Here is a 16,440-nt window from a genome sequence, read left to right as displayed (position 1 = left end):
TGCACATAAGACACCTTCATATCATTATAATAAACCGTGTAGTTAATAAACTCGGCCAGACTTACACAGCTTCATTTTAGGAGCTATATGTGGGTCAAGCTGTCCTGTTCTCCACTTTGCAGCTTGAAGGATCCAAAGTGCTAGTACACAAAAATGATATGATTACATTCAAAAGCCAGTTCCCAGTAACATGCACACTGATGTGTTACATTAGTTGCAGGACACAATACATACTCACCCTGTTTGTATGAACATGGCTCATTGATGGGCCTGTCCAATTCAATTTCCTTTCAGTGCAGGAAAACAGAGCAACATAAACACATTGCAGGAGGAGATGTTTCATGAAGATGGTACAGAAATGTCTGGTATAGAATACCTGCATGTTCAGCACAATGTGGTGGCGTACTGCCTGTTTGGCCAAGTCCAAAAGGGTCTCTACATCAGTGTTTGGATTCAGGGACCCTGGGTGAAAACGGCTCTACACACACACACACACACACACACACACACACACACACACACACACACACACACACACACACACACACACACACACACACACACACACACACACACACACACACACACACACACACACACACACACACGTTCAGCCTTGTAAACAGTCACATATATTTGTTCTTTTGAAAAGGTACCATGGTTATTACTATGCTGCGCAACTGAAACCCTTGGTATACTGGTGTGCTCCAAATTACGAATCTAAATGGAAATACTTGGAAATTACACAGCTAAAAATTCCAATACAATCTATAATAGGAAATAAAAGCCAAGCTGAAATACATTATAACTGCTTGAATCAATCGACTGTATTTACTCTTAAGCTATGGTTTAAAGATTTGATGAAGTTACAAATAGAGAAACAGGCTAGGTTCTTGAGTTGGGTAGCATACGACCCAGGTTTTGATCCTGCTAGATTGGACGGGGGCTTCAAACAGTGGGCTAGGAGAGGTATCCCTTCTTTTTGTACCCTCGCCTCAAACAATAGATTTCAGAGTTATGAATCAATTTCAGACACATTTGGACTGGAAAAGCAAGACTTCCATAGGTACTTGCAAGCCAGAGACTATTATCATAAAAAATTTGAAATCAAAGAGGAGAAGGAATACAATATGATTTCTATATTTCATGATGCATACCAAAAAAAACACAGTAAAAAATTGGTCTCAAGAATATATGAAAGTATACAAGCCTCAAAAAATTCCTCTACATATTTTGAAGCATTGTCTGTGGGTTTGCAAAGGAGGTTCCCCGGCCAGAAGCTAATGCTGTTTTGGGGGCCCATGGCAGCAAAAAGTGGCTCCATCTTTATTTTAAACAATGAAATAGCGCAAATTTTCTACATTTCGATAAAGCTACAGAGTTTTGTATCACATTGAAATCCAAGCTTGTTACTTGTTAAAACGAGGTTACAAAAAAAAGAAGTAAATTCTAGATTTCTATCAAACACAATGTTTTAGGGTTTTTTTTCAAAATGAAAGAATGAATGTGGGAGTCATCACACATTCAAATTAGACACAAATGGCAAATGTATGTATTTCATGTTCAGACAACATAAACTTGAATCAGCTGTAAGTTTTAAAAATTGTATAAACTGTTAGTCGTCATTAAACGTCTCATTAAACAAATCTGCTTTTTATCCTTCAGACTGACATACCATACCAAATGTTAAGTGTTAATACCAGATGTCAGCTGGGCAGATGTCTTCTTTACTTTTTGTATTATACCAAACATTTCTCATTTCCTGGAGTTGTACATCATCCTAAATGTGATCCATTTTGTTTTGGTCCATATATCATAAGCATCTCTTCATACTGAGCAAACAGTTTAAACTTAACTATCCTTATAGTCCTATTGTAATTTAAGTGAGTCATTCATTCATGAAGTCTTTCATTCATATTGTAATTTTCTGTTCTGGCAGACTCAGCTTTATAAGAATGATTCTGCAACTCCAACGGAGAGACCAGGGCCTGATGAGAAGGGCCCGGTGACATTCCTTTCTATAAACAGGATCTGCCAAAGCAGAATAAACAACCACTCGCATCAGGACACAGGCCTGGTGACATTTCCTATTAAGGCTGAATGTACGTGGTGAATAATTGATCAGCCCAGCTTAACAATTCACTCTGCAGCAAAAATGCATGCTTTAAAGGACATCCATGCATTCACTGTGTGCGAAAAGACCTTGAACATGTGCACAGAACTTTTGAGTGATGGCAAATAAAATCCAATATGAATGTCTTTTTCTTTTTTCTTTCTTCTTCAAGCTAATGGAGCTCCAAATCTTGCAACAAGCCTCACTTGATTCCCAACCCATGTCAATCACTTCAGCTGAGAAAAACTTCATCATCTGTGACCTCTAACATAAAACTACATCAGGTATATCAAGTGTATGAATAGCAAATTTACCAAAAGTGTGGTGAACAAAGTTGACCTTATTAATGAAAAGTACTCACAATGAATGTTTTAATATGTTCCCGACTGAACACATGAGCGTCACATTCTTTGCCTGACAGTCTCCTCTGGCAAAGCATACACAAAAATGCCACGTCTGTGGACTGATGCTCTCTGACACACACATTGAACTTGGCTATGAATTCTCTACCTGCAACAAAAAGGTCAAAAATTATCCACAGAAGGAATTAGACTTAGACTTCTGACAAGACTGTTATTCCTCTCTATTGGTACTTACCCAGCAGAGGAAACCTCTCTTTTCCTTTGAGTTTGGTGCATGTTTCAGAGGGGGGAACTGCACAGATATAAAAATGAAAAAAACACAAATGCCTGAGATGAGATTTAGAAGAAAAAAAAAAAGAGTTCCAATAATATTAACTGAGAGAATAATTTGATTACTAACCGTCATGTCTCAGGAGAGAGTAGTGTTGCTTCAGTTTCCTCATCACTACAGACAAAATATAGATTAGGACAACAAACCATAAACACACAGTTGCAAGCATTACAAAAAAACCCACTTCAAATAAAATCAAGCACTGCTATGTAATGAAATTTTCAAGACAAGAGGGGTACACTTTTGGCTGTGCCTTGATTTGAAGAACTTCACCAATGTTTACTGCACCCCAAACAATTGTTTCAGTGCTCAGAGGAAAGACAGAAAATGTTTCCCAACTGTGTCTGAATAATATCACCTTAAATCAATTCCCACCTTTTCTGTAACTTGGTGGGTTGAGGTCCTGCAACACACAGGCCGGTATATCAAGTATCTAGGAGAAATAAATCTTTAATTAGTAACAGCTTCCAGTTAATACGTGGTAAAAGAAAACCAATTTTTCCATTCTATTAGATTTATGCCCGAAAAAGTCCTTCCTACTGGCGTCTTACCTTCATCACCGTGAGACGTGCTTCTCTCTCTCGTTCCTCTTCCCTTGCTGCCGACCCCAAGTCAGTCAAATCCCCAAAATTGTCCCATGCAAGAGGGAGCCGCCAGGGATTCAGATAGAGCTAAGAAGGGTAAACAAATGTAGTTAATAAGAAGCAAGTTATATTCCATGTGAGTTTGCTGTCAGAGATCAATTTATATATATATTTTGCTTCTAAAAATACTTATGTCAAAGTATGATAATAAACCAAATCTAATTAGAGAGCTTCCTCAATCAGTGCTATCGCTGCCACTCAAAAAAGACTTGTATAACAAAAGCTCACCAATGTATTTATGGCGTGTTTTTGAGAGCTGAGGTGGCTTTTGGCTGAGGAATCCAAGAAGCAGTCCGCACAGGCAAAGCACACACAAACAGGTTCATCCTTGGACTCAGAGCTCACACATGTCACTAGCTGGGAAACACCTGAAAGAACGCACAAGCAAGCAACAGAATAAGTCAACACTTTGCAGTTTAACACACGGAAACAAAGACACAACGATGGGACCCCTCACCAACAGCTGGTTGTTCGCTCAGGCACTCCTTGAGGAACACGTATGTCTTCAGGTAGGGTATTTTTCCTACTGTTAAAAGGGAAAGAGAGGGAAGAGCACCACAAGAGGCAAAGTAAGTTTTCGATTTTTTTTTTTAATTACAGGAGACGCTAACATCAACAACGGCAGCCAAAACCATTTTCAGTATTTTAATACCATCATAACTGCAGGTACATTTTGAAAAACGACACAATCATGATGATTTCTGTTCAAAAACTATGTTCACCGTGCAAGTAGATTTATATCTAACACAAAATATGAATATGGTATATCATGTAGAAAACATTAAATGAAAAACTGATTTTCCTTCTGAGGGATGTTTGATGTCTCTGAAGTAGGGATGACCACAATTAATCGATTATCGATTAATTGATTGTTAAGAAATTACTCGAAACACACGTTTTTGTTATCAATTTTCCGTCACGTGGAACAAACATCACGTGGTCTCATATTACACTCATCTATCAGGGAGGTGTTTTAAGTTCAAAGCATGTTTGGATGTGAATCAGCTGGTAAAGGTGTTGCGCACAGCGGAGACGCTCAGCTGGCGGCTGCGGCTGTGCGTCAGGTCTCCACGTGTGCTTTTTAAAAGAGGATCAATACAAAACTGCTGCCAACAACGACACGGACACAAAGGTTGACAGCTTTAAACAGGATATTTCCCACCTTTGGACACGAAGGCAACAGACAGGTGGGAAATTCTGGTATGCTATGTTTGCAAATCAGCAACATCAGAGCCGTTTGGGCTTTTCTCCAGCCGGACTCATTATGACCCGGTTAGGCTCCTGGCTGACACCTGACCGAATACACGTTTATTTTTCTCAATAAGAACGAGTAGACAGAAAACTGGACACTGTGAGTCTGAAGTACTTTTCTGTTAGTATTATGAGCCTTCACTTTATAAGACTATGTCCGCGGAGAATATTTTAATGAGCCTGATCGTTGATATTCTGCGTGTCAAACGTGTGCCCGTATTCAATCCCGTAAGTTATATGCATTTTGTTGCTGTAGAAAATACAATCTAGGGGGAAAACAACCTATTTGGCATTGTTTTTGACGTAAGAATAATAATGGGTTTTTTTTAATCAATTAATCGATAATTGATCGTTAACATTTCCAAAAATCGATCACGGAAAATACTTAAAATGTACATCCCTACTCTGAACTAAGATTTGGAACATGCTGTAGCAGGGGGGAAAGACGTACCTCTGTGTTCATAACCAAAATCTGTTTCACCTGTAGGAGAGAAGAAAAAATCTGATCTTATTTACATGTGCAGCACAGTTCACAAAATTATCAATGAGAGAAAAGGAAAGTGTACTTTTACCAAAATGTCTCCTCAACATCTGGAAAGGATAAGAAGGAAAACAATTCTAAGGTCTCATTTTTTTGTAAAGAGTAATGGTGAAAAATCCAAATGTAATCTTGTTTTTGAAACAGTTTGAAGAAAATGTTGATTTACCTGTTGGTGACGTACAGATTTCAAATGTTTTGTATATTGACTTAAGTTGACGGTTATGTTACACTCCTGCCATGAGGGATATGCAGGGAAAACAAAAGAAGAGGGAAACAGTTAAATGTATTGAACAGTGTTGTACATGTTCTATGAAACAGAAACAGTATTGGATCAAACTTTACCTACAGAAACAGTATTGGATCAAACTTTACCTACAGTGAAGAGAATCTTAAATAATTACCTGACAGTGTACTTTCATCAGCTTGGGTAACACTGGTCCAGACTGACCCACAGATCGATACTCTAAGAGGAAAAAAGACGATTTTAGCTAATTATGCATCAAATACTTGTATACAACTGTATGACCAAACTATTTTAGACTAAATGATACCAACCAAGCTTTTGTCCTGGAGTGACAACAGTAATTAAGGTGCTATCCTCCTTTCCCATTGTGATGGATTCCAGTTCCTTCAAAGCTTAAAGCCACAATACAAGTTAATTAGTAAAAGTTCCTCCCCCGTAAGATCCACTTCATTAAAAACCAAGTATAGTATGAAAACAATACCAACCCTCTTTGTAACAGGTGAAATTCACTGATGTGTACTCAGCAGGCTCCAGCTTCACTTGCTGTAACAGAGAGTCAAAGAGTTTCACATCAGTTCCAACAAAGGCATTTAATCTGGGGAGATATTTCCAGGTGACTTAGAAGCTCTACATTACCTTCATATCAGTGTCTGTAGCACCATGAATCTCCTCTGTCTGCTTCACTAAGTGGAGGACCATGTTGGCAAAAGCAGGGTAATCACTGTAGCTTTCCTTTGACAGCAAAGTGGAGGGGTGCCACGCTCTCTGCACGGTAATAAAACTGAGTTTAGTTTTATAGAACAATTTAAAAAACACCTCACAAGACAACACTCTGCTAAGAATTCACGACTTAGCTCCATATCCAATAAAAACATCTAAATTTAAGGGTTGGAAGTTGGAAACTTTCCATGGGAATTGTGGTAGAGTGACCCGACGTGAGGCGATTGTCCAGCGGAGCAGTGACCAGAAATGAGGCTTCTAACTCAGTATCAAAGTTTACACACAAAGTTTTATTCATGCAGCATGAGAGATAAGTTACAGCATACTCAAGAGCATCTGAAGTTCTCCACCAAATGACAGAGATGCCCAATACTTTATAGTTCTTCAGACATAAGGGAGGAGAAAGGGAGGGGAGAAACATGTGTATGTGTGAACTTAATACAGTTGTTTATACGTAAGGAAGAAGAAAGGGAGGGGGGGAAAACAGATGTGGGTGAGTTGCAATCAAGGATGAGCAAAGGGTGTTTTCAGGTGATTATAGTACTTAGGAAACAACAGAGACATTACCTCTGTCTAGTGATTTACGAAAAGCGCACGTCTGCACATATTCCTATTACGACATTTGTGGTTATCAAAAGCATATATTGTGGAATCTTGATTAATAACCTCTATTATAATCATGCATTTTCCTTAAAGATAATCATGCGTTTCTTATTATGTTCATGTATTCCTTGCTCATGTATTCTTCTTTCAACAGTTGTATCCATATGTTTTTCATTATATATGATTTATTGAAGTAGCCAGCAAATAGTAAGGCATAAGGCCAGAGATCTGTGCAAATACCTGCACAAAGGTGAAATCAAGGACAGAACCTCCGCTTCTGAAGCTCAAGGCAGGTTCAGCCCGGATGCGGTAACACATCTTCAGCCAGCGGCCTTGCAAAAGGCCGAGAAGCCCACCCTAGTCTCATGTTGCGGTTGAATGTGAGCTGAGGGGATTTTTTTGGTAACGTGATGACAAACGGTTTATATTAAAATGAATGAGTGCCTTATGATTACATAAATATTCAGTGATACCGATGTACGCTTTCTTAAGAATTGTTGATATATGCTTTTGATAACCACAAATGTCGTAAGATGAATAGGATATGTGCAGACGTGTGCTTTTTGTAAACCACTAGACTGAGGTAATGTCTCTGTTGTTTCCAGGGTACAATGTTCACCTGACATGACCCTTTGCTCACCCTTGATTGCAACTCACCCACACCTGTTACCCCCCCCCCCTTTGTTTTTCTTTATGAACAACTGTATTAAGATGACACGTACACATGTTTCCCCCCTCCTTTTCTCCTCCCTTATGTTTGAAGAACTATAAAGTATTGAGCATCTCTGTCATTTAGCGGAGAACTTCAGATGCTCTTGAGTATGCTGTAACTTCTCTCTCATCCTGCATGAATAAAACTTTGTGTGTAAACTTTGATACTGAGTTGAAGCCTCATTTCTGGTCACTGCTCCGCTGGACGGTCAGAAATCCACTCAAAAAGTCTCTCTGGAGAAAGTTAAAGTCAGATGCAGCAAGTTGGTTGGTCCTGTAGTGGAAAATTACCAGGCAGCAGGTGTAGTGGAAGATTACCAGACAGCACTATTTCCCATCTCTGTTGTACATGTCCGTGTGCTAGTGAAAGTTTGGCCTTGGGTACAGCTGTGGGAAAGTTTATTGTGTCTCAGGCCCTCAAGACAGGTGCATCCATACATGGTCTGGATCATTTAACTCCTCCTTGGTTTTTTTTCCTATTTTGTATATAAATCTATTGGGTCACTTACAGTCTACAGACCTGATGTTCTGTTGAACGTTTGACCTTTCTTATGAGAAATAAATCATTAAAAGATAAGCTCTGCTGTTCAAGACAATCTTTATTACAGATATTCACTTTTCACTGGACCAAGGCATTTGTAAATTTCCAATACAGTCCAGCAGACAAAGAGAGCAGTCCAAATAAACTCTGAGTACTCCCGGGAGAGACTGACTAAAATAACTTTTGCAGTATATTTTAGTACAAGTGTTAATCCCCATAGATGTTCTCGATTAGTGGAGACTACCATTGAATCAAAAAACAATAATTCTCTTTGGACATTACGTCTTGTTGCCAGAGTCCCACCTTCAAGGAATTCCCTTTGGGTTTGCAAAAATACCCTAGTCAGAATGTTGGAATATTTTTAGTGTTGTGTACACCAACACATCAAGCTCTGAAGGTCTGCTCACTAGTTCAGACTCCAGTCAGCCAGAGAGCTTCCTTGTAGCTGGTTTTAACAGCTTCGGCATTTCTGGTTTTTGGCATCCCTACAAAGACCCTCAGGCCATACTCGCAGATCTTTTACACACAACCTCTTCACTTGTACACACTCAGGGAAAGCTTACTGCATCTAGTTTTTCATGGTTAACTTTTAAACTTCATTGTGATTGTTTAACATGCAGTATGTATGACGAGATTTCCCTCAATAATGCACGCGCCCCATGTACAGAGGCCGTGGACCTTGTCGCAGAAGTCGCAGGTTCGATTTCAGCCTCGACCATTTACTGCATGTCCTTCCCCACTCTCTACTCCCCACATTTCCTGTCTCTCTTCAGTTGTCCTGTACATTAAATGCAAAAATGCCAAAAAATATAACTTTAAAAAAAGAAAAAATCGTCTTATTAATGGCAGTCCTGTGGGTGGCCTGCACTGTTAGGGTTCCAGTTGTGGAGATCAGATGTGATTTGGAGAGCACGCTTTCACTTTTGGTGTTTAATCAAAACAGGTTCTTTCTGGCACATTTAACTCTATTGTTAGAGATACAGGAACATTTGGGTGTCTGCACAAACCCGATAAGAGGAAACGACATTCCTGTACCAGTGAGGTCATTGCCCTATAGTTGGGTCCGGTCTGTTGGACATAATGAAGAGGTGTGTGTGCAAGACATATTTTGTGCGTACAGATGGAGTACGAGTCTGGTGTCTGGACTGTCAGACTGGTTCTAGTTGAACCTTTTTGGGGGTAGATCTCTCAAAACTCTTAAACCCTTCAGGGCTAAAACAATACTTACAAAGTAGCAATAGATGTGGTCAAAGCTCAGGACATGTTTGATGACCATGTGGGTGGCACAAGTTAGGTTGCAGAGAGTGCAGAGGTAGTGTCTCCTCTCAGTGGGAACAACACAAATGCATTCCACAATGTGCTGTATGCCTGCAAGACCAAATCAGGGCAAAGCAAAGAGGAAAATGTTATCAAATAATAATCAAATATCATATTGATAACATTTATACATTTCCCCCTGGATTTCCTCTTTTTTTCACAGCCTCTCTTCTGCATAAGCACAAATCCTCTACAATGAAAACTTCATTGAGTCATTCTGTTAGATCACAAGGTCATTTTAGGCACAGATACCCACCTAGAAGTGGATGCTTCCTGTTGCTGTCTCTTTGGTATTTTTGTATTATCATCCTCTTTGGCTCTACAGCTGCAGGGAAAAAAGTGAACATTTAAACGACAAAAAGAATAAAGAAAGAAGGAAGAGAAGAGTAAGAGCAACAAATGAACACAGATATACAATACAAAGAGACATCAGTCCACCAGTTACTGCTTAGGAGCTTAAATAAAAGCTTTAGCCAATGTGGATCTTGTCATACAACTTCACTTTATCATTTGATATTATTGACTTCTTTGGAAAACTTTCTACGGTCCTGAAAAGTCCTTAGAAGTCAAGAATAAACTTTGAACTTCAGCAGATATGTGTAAATGTTGTTGCAAGTTAATCTGATTGCAAAATGGTACAGTTGTTTTGATAATCTGACTACAACAGACATGATTTTAAGAAATGTGTGCCAGACCTTCGAGTATTTTCAGGAGCCTTTCGTTTTCACTCAGAGATCGTATCACTGGCGAGAAGGACAAGAGCATTTTTCATCAACACACTATGCAATGAACTGATGAAACAATACTTCAGAGAAATCTTAGAATCATATACCTTCAGAGTAGCTACATGTTGCAAGCTTCTTCAACAGATCTTCTGGTAAATCCAACATCTGCACATAGAAAACAGAGGCAGAGGTGTTAATGCTTGAATCCCAATAACTAAGTCCGAGAAAATGTCAAAACCTATAAAACAATTTAAATAAACACAGTCATGGTAGATTAAATCTGAACATCTATGCACAATGATTAACCAACTGAAGTTTTGGGCACACACTGAGAGCTGAAGATGATCATTTTGTCTTTGTGAGTTTTAAGCTTTGCAAAAGAGGTCAGCTGACAGCGCGATGACATTCAGTATAGTCTGTGCATCTGACAGAATAAAGATTCAACACTATACTTGTGATGAAAAATCATTTACTTTATATTATCATTATGTGTCGCGATAAACTATCTGTACATTGTTATTCACTAAAACTGCTCTCATTCCCTGCTAAGTGGCTGAGATGCTCTAAGCAGAAGTGGACAGAGGTCCCATTCCAGCTTTCGACAAGACACAGCTGTTCTTAAAGGCCACAGTCTACTTACAACATTTGGGATGTATCCAGAAGTTCCCGTGTTGTCATATATGCTGTGCACCCATGTCCATATATAGATATATCCTAGCAATGTTCTTTTTCTCTGGGGATGGGATCACCTTGTACGGCTGTCTCATCCGCCAACCTTTGCATATACATCTTTTAACATACACATGTGAACGAATCAGTGTGCTAAGGAGGGGCTACAGATGTACAAGCATGAGCTTTTGGATGTGTATGCAATGAGAACTGTACATTCATGCTTGAATTACAGTGCTCCTTCACTTGCAAGTAAAACATTAAAGAAAATATTCTACTCTGTTGTCGTTCTTCCACCGCTGGCCCACCAGTCAGAGGTGGTTTAAGAGTGTATTTTTCTGATAATACTTAATGCCTGTCCAGAATAAAAGATAGCTGTGTCATTTATGAAGAACAGGGTGTTCTCTGTAGATGGAAGTTACCTAATTACTTTGCAGCTGTGGGTGCTTATAAGAACATTAAAGTAGAGAACATTAACTGATTAAAGGTTACAAACCAGTACGGACATCTTGCTCAACCTATCATAGTTTCATTCCACTATAAAACCCTGCTTACTAAACATCATCCCTCACAACAACATAGCTTTTGGTTACGAACCTGCAGCTGTCTGGTTTTTGCTTTTCCGATTTCCTTTGAGATCTCAGACCTCAGAATCTCTATCATATCCATGCCGGGGATCCAGGAGTAACTCAGCACATTTGGGTCCGTGTAGCTCTGAAACACAAGATACAAATCAAAGTTATTTGCTATGCTATCACTTATTAATTTTAATTTTGTTTTATGGTGTAACTTTCTTACAAAGTAGTTGCTGAAATGGTCACCAGAAGAGAGATGGCCTGCAATTTTTTCTGGTGAACACTTTTCTTCACAGACATGGCACAGGTAAAAGAAGGTCTTCGTCTCTGGACTGAAACAGAGCGTCAGCAGAGACAGGCCTGGGAGAAAGTCAAATACAAATAAAGAAGTGACTTTAAACAGTCTTTGATATGATTAGAAACACATTAAAGCATTATTTTAAGTATCTGAGGATCATGACCACGTTTTGAGATCATTCTCATTCAGACAAATGAGAACCTGTGAGAAAATTTAAGCAATAAATTACAACCACTTCATTTTAAAAATGTAATTTGACAGTAAAATATTAATTAAAAAACTAATAGAGAAAAAATGTCTTCCTTTTACTTCAGCAAAGAGAATACAGAGCAACATCACAGATCATGATACGTTTCATGGCTTGATGTTTTGTTGCTGTGTTATTATAGATCAACATTGACCCCTGTTTTTGTTTCCTGTTGAGCTGTGAGAAGTCTAACTGTGATTGTAGAACATAAATACAGTGTTGTCAGGCTAATCTGTGAATCAGAATAAAAACAAATGCAAAAAAAAAAAATCAATAGCCTTATTTCTAGAGCTTTTAACTCCTTTTGTGGAAATTTGCTATACTATGTTTACGTTAAACCAAATAAAGGCTGTCGACAGATCAAGTGTCTGTAATCAGTTTTATTCTCGGAAGAAGGAGCAAACCGCACACAGAGTCTCAAAGCAATCTGCCAAGAAGCTCAAAAAAAAGGATGTAACATAGGACATTTATAAGTCTCAGAATGTTCCGCCCGTGTAAGTAGACAAAGTATGATCAGATCCTGCACACAAAGCAATTTTTCTATTACACTCCCAGAACACAAAGTCAATAAAAAAAGCCCAGAGGTAGACCAGAAGATGTGGGGCATCTATAGCTACTATACTCTGCATTTGACATCTGGTGCAGATTTCAAGTTAAAATTCACTTACAAATACTTTACTTACCAATGATTGGTTGTCTGATTTTGTGTCTTTCATATGGGCTCATCATAATAATGGGGGGAAAGCCTGTTGAGAAAAGAAACCTATGAAATAACTTTAAACAATATATTGAATCATTATCTTTTGTAGGCAGGTTAATTAAAACTTACAGTATACTTCCAAAACAGCAGTTGTGATGTACATTTGGCTACATTTGGCTACATAACTGATATTTACAGTTTTTAATAAGTTGGTGCACTTTTATCCCCTTGAATCACCAATTTTTTATGTGGATGTTAGTGTTGCATTAGAGAAGACAAGGCTTTGAACATCTACTTCATAGAACAGGTGCGTAAGAGAGGAATGAGAAGAATCTCACAAAATTAGATTAAAATTAAAATTTGCAAGAACTGCAAATGTCCACTGTCCAACTTGCAAATAAAAAGTTTAATGGCTAAGTTTCAGTACTAGACCTGGATCATTTTGTCTGATGAAGGTTAAGTACCAAAAGTTTGCCATTAATCTTTTTATTTGCAATCAGATAAATAAATGCATTGTTTTATCTCACTGCAGTGACTTTTCTTTGCAAGATTTATTCTCACACAACACACAGTTACATGAATAGAGTAGGGAAATGAGAGACATAAAAATCAAGAGTAAGAAACAGACTTACCGTAACCAAGGAACTCATCTAAAATGAAGTAACGAGAAAAAAAATAGGGATCGATGAACTTGACATTAAATCTGAGTCTCACATGTCTTCATGCACAGAACACTAAAAGTAAAAAAAAAGTTACCTTTCTGGAAGACTTCTTCCATTTTCTGTTGGGAGACAAAAGAGGATACAAGTAGACATGTTTATCAATACCAAGGCTTACATACCAACAGTCTTACATTACAGGATTACAGTCATCTGGGAAACTAAACTAATAGAGTCAAACTTGGCTCTGTGGCGATGGTCAAAGGCTTCAAGGTCTAACTTATCACTGTTACTGTTTTCAATGCTCTTTAAAAGAGAGGAAATGAAGCAATCAGAAAACCATGACTCAGTTTTGTGATTTTGTGGTTATTAGCAGTAGTATTGACAAAAGGTCATGTGGGTCACACCTTCATATATAGAGTTTGCATGCCAAACAACATCTACATGTTTATTTACTCGCACTTCAATTTTCCTGGCAAATTTAATATTAACAGATGATGTGAGATTGGAAACTCTTGAGGGCCTGTGCATATGAAGGGTTAATAGTAGTCAACAAGAAATTGCTTTCATGCTAAAACCCCTAGTTTATTGTTTTGCCAGGTAAGTCCTCTTAGCGCTACTTCAAAAAAACACAGCCAGAGAATAACTTTATTAAGTGTTCAATCGATTACAGTTTAATTCCCACCGTTTTATGCATCTTTGAATGCATGTGTTGCTTGATTTCACCAACCCTCCAAAACTTGGCACAACAGACCTAAAGGAAAACAACACAAAGACGCATCAGCATAACATAAATAAAATAAGACACAATTTTTATCAAAATATATATACATATAATATCACAGAGTATCTGGGTGTGTTCATGACAAAGCTTACACGCTGATACAAAACAGGTATAAACTTCTCAAATCTTTACCATTTTAGTACAGCCTACTGTATAAACATGCTAATATATGGTAATTATTGATGGTCAAATTATGTCAGGAATAATATCTAGCGTTAGAACCATTAACATAAGTGTCAGAAAAATGCACTCTTAAACCACGTCTGACAGGTGGGCCAGCGATGGAGAGACGACAGGAGAGTAGAGTCTTTATAAAAGTTTACTTGCAAGTGAAGGAGAACAGTCACTCCAGCATGAATGTACCGTTCTCATTGCATACAAGATCCAAAACATATGCTTATATTTCCATCTGTAGCCCCTCCTTAGTTTACTGATTTGTCCACATATGCATGTTGAAAGATGTACATACAAAGATCGGAGGATGAGACAGCCTTACAAGGTAGTCTTATCTCCTGGTTACAAGAACATTTCTAGGACATTTCTATATATCGACATGTGTGCATAGCATATATGATGACATGAGAACTTCTGTATACATCTCAAGTGCTGTTGCTGAACTTGACTGTGGCCTTTAGACAGTTGTTTCTGGTCGAAACTGGAATGTGACCCCTGTCCACTTCTGCATTTGAGCAGTTTGGCCATGTTGCAAGGAATGAGAGCAGTTAATCAACAGCATGTACAGATAGCATATTGCAGTCCCTCCAGGAAGTTGCGATTTCACGATCGCAATTATCAACGCAAATTCAACCAATCAGCGTGATTTCTCACCTGAACCTCAGCCCCTGTACGTCATTGGTTTTGTCACCAATTTCACTTCCTTGGAACATAAACGTAAGTCCTCACTTGATCGGCACTTTTCAACAGCAAAACACGCACAGAGAACAGGTGAAGGCAGCAGGCAGGACAAGTGACGATGACAACGTTTTTATTTATACACTCAAAAATACTCTTTTAGTATTAATAAGCTATAGATCATATGTTTTGAATTTGTTAATGAGACTATGACGAGAGAAACTTTAGTGGCGGACATTAAGAATTCATATTTTTCCCCCGCTGTGCGTCTAATCTTTAGAAATAAAAGCAATGCATTCCTGTGACAGGCTGAGCTATTATCTGAGGGGCGCAGTGTTAGCTTGGTCTCTACCTGCAGGAGGTGTGCTTTATGAACCAGCTCTCCCACCTCCATGCATCTGTCTCATCTTCATTGAGGATTTTTCCCCCCGGTGTGCGTCAGTGACAAAGACACAACCGGGGGACGTCTGTTTAATATTTGAGGTTTGACGTTGTTGCTGCTATTACCGTGAAAAGCTCCCGTCTACAGCTTGATTTAATCCAGTTGGGTGATACATCAGACACCTTCAGTAAGTTTTGATCAACTCCTTGTTGAAAGATGCAGATGCATTTCAGAGTGCCGTGAACTGACTGTCTGTCCAGTGCGCCTGTCACTGCAGGTACATTCAAGGGCCGTCGTAAATATGCAATACAGCCCTGTCATGGCATTTTTCTGTGAATCAAGATAATCAAAATACAGTCACAGTGGTCACATCAAGAATGCTTTCTTAATACAACTGTAATTTAGCATATTTACTTGCCCCTGAGTTGTTATTGGGGGAAAAAGCTTTAAAAAAAAATCGCAACTTTCACTGCAATTTTTTCAAAAAGCTGTCGTAAAATCAGGCTTTTTGGGCCGCATCAAACACAAAAATTATTTCAGTCCTAACCAAATTTCTGACAGTTAAAATAATTTTGAAATTGTGTACTTTGATGACTCGAATCAATAGTTCTTCCAGTAAACTTATTTACTTATTTACAAGTCAAGTTTTCGCAGAATGTTGTCTTATGAACTGGTCACCAAAAATGGACTGTGAAACCATCGCCTGAGGGAGAAGATGATCCTTTCTCTGCAAACATCAGTGTCTGTGGGTCACATGACAACCGGCGTATAAAAGAACTCACTCAATGCTGCAAGATTGTCAGACTTCTTATACGGTTTGGGTGAAAGAACTCTGTCCCTGCTCAGCTGATCGGTATCGGCTGTGACATCACCATACCAGATTTACCAGATAAAAAAGGGCATACTGGTCTCTATGCCCCTAGCTATTCTGTTCATATCCATCTGTGTGTGTAAGACTCAATGGGCCTCATTTATTAATCTTGCATGATAACGGGTCAGATCTGAGTGCAGAATTGGTCTTACGACGGGACACACGAGTGATTTATGAAACATTCGTATCTGACCAATCCCAGCGAACAAATGATCGGGTCTTGATAAATGTGGCGGCTGAAAACAATCGTCATTTAAATATCACATCCCTAATTATTTACAGTTCAGCCGGGATCGCCCA

General features: G+C 38.6%; 1 protein-coding gene across 3 annotated transcripts in view; it reads right to left on the bottom strand.

The window, feature by feature from the left end:
* The window catches only part of LOC117827761, a 45,988-nt gene that overhangs the window by 18,966 nt on the left and 10,582 nt on the right, over positions 1 to 16,440 (bottom strand). For all 3 annotated transcript variants that reach the window (XM_034704524.1, XM_034704523.1, XM_034704525.1), the window contains exons 2-28: positions 13,937 to 14,005; positions 13,349 to 13,373; positions 13,225 to 13,242; positions 12,576 to 12,638; positions 11,571 to 11,707; positions 11,370 to 11,486; positions 10,211 to 10,268; positions 10,074 to 10,121; positions 9,635 to 9,703; positions 9,290 to 9,429; positions 6,123 to 6,251; positions 5,972 to 6,029; positions 5,798 to 5,878; positions 5,644 to 5,705; positions 5,409 to 5,474; positions 5,274 to 5,292; positions 5,153 to 5,182; positions 3,908 to 3,976; positions 3,679 to 3,818; positions 3,358 to 3,477; positions 3,182 to 3,239; positions 2,876 to 2,920; positions 2,711 to 2,767; positions 2,475 to 2,623; positions 377 to 478; positions 239 to 287; positions 66 to 140 (exon numbers count right to left, since the gene is read on the bottom strand). In XM_034704524.1, the coding sequence (XP_034560415.1) occupies positions 66 to 140; positions 239 to 287; positions 377 to 478; positions 2,475 to 2,623; positions 2,711 to 2,767; positions 2,876 to 2,920; positions 3,182 to 3,239; positions 3,358 to 3,477; positions 3,679 to 3,818; positions 3,908 to 3,976; positions 5,153 to 5,182; positions 5,274 to 5,292; positions 5,409 to 5,474; positions 5,644 to 5,705; positions 5,798 to 5,878; positions 5,972 to 6,029; positions 6,123 to 6,251; positions 9,290 to 9,429; positions 9,635 to 9,703; positions 10,074 to 10,121; positions 10,211 to 10,268; positions 11,370 to 11,486; positions 11,571 to 11,707; positions 12,576 to 12,638; positions 13,225 to 13,242; positions 13,349 to 13,373; positions 13,937 to 14,005 (2,053 nt within the window). The remainder of the gene's footprint in view (positions 1 to 65; positions 141 to 238; positions 288 to 376; positions 479 to 2,474; positions 2,624 to 2,710; positions 2,768 to 2,875; positions 2,921 to 3,181; positions 3,240 to 3,357; positions 3,478 to 3,678; positions 3,819 to 3,907; positions 3,977 to 5,152; positions 5,183 to 5,273; positions 5,293 to 5,408; positions 5,475 to 5,643; positions 5,706 to 5,797; positions 5,879 to 5,971; positions 6,030 to 6,122; positions 6,252 to 9,289; positions 9,430 to 9,634; positions 9,704 to 10,073; positions 10,122 to 10,210; positions 10,269 to 11,369; positions 11,487 to 11,570; positions 11,708 to 12,575; positions 12,639 to 13,224; positions 13,243 to 13,348; positions 13,374 to 13,936; positions 14,006 to 16,440) is intronic.

Source organism: Notolabrus celidotus, chromosome 16, assembly GCF_009762535.1.
Source record: "Notolabrus celidotus isolate fNotCel1 chromosome 16, fNotCel1.pri, whole genome shotgun sequence".
In the NCBI taxonomy this organism is placed as follows: domain Eukaryota; kingdom Metazoa; phylum Chordata; class Actinopteri; order Labriformes; family Labridae; genus Notolabrus; species Notolabrus celidotus.
This window is presented reverse-complemented; position numbering and strand designations above follow the sequence as displayed.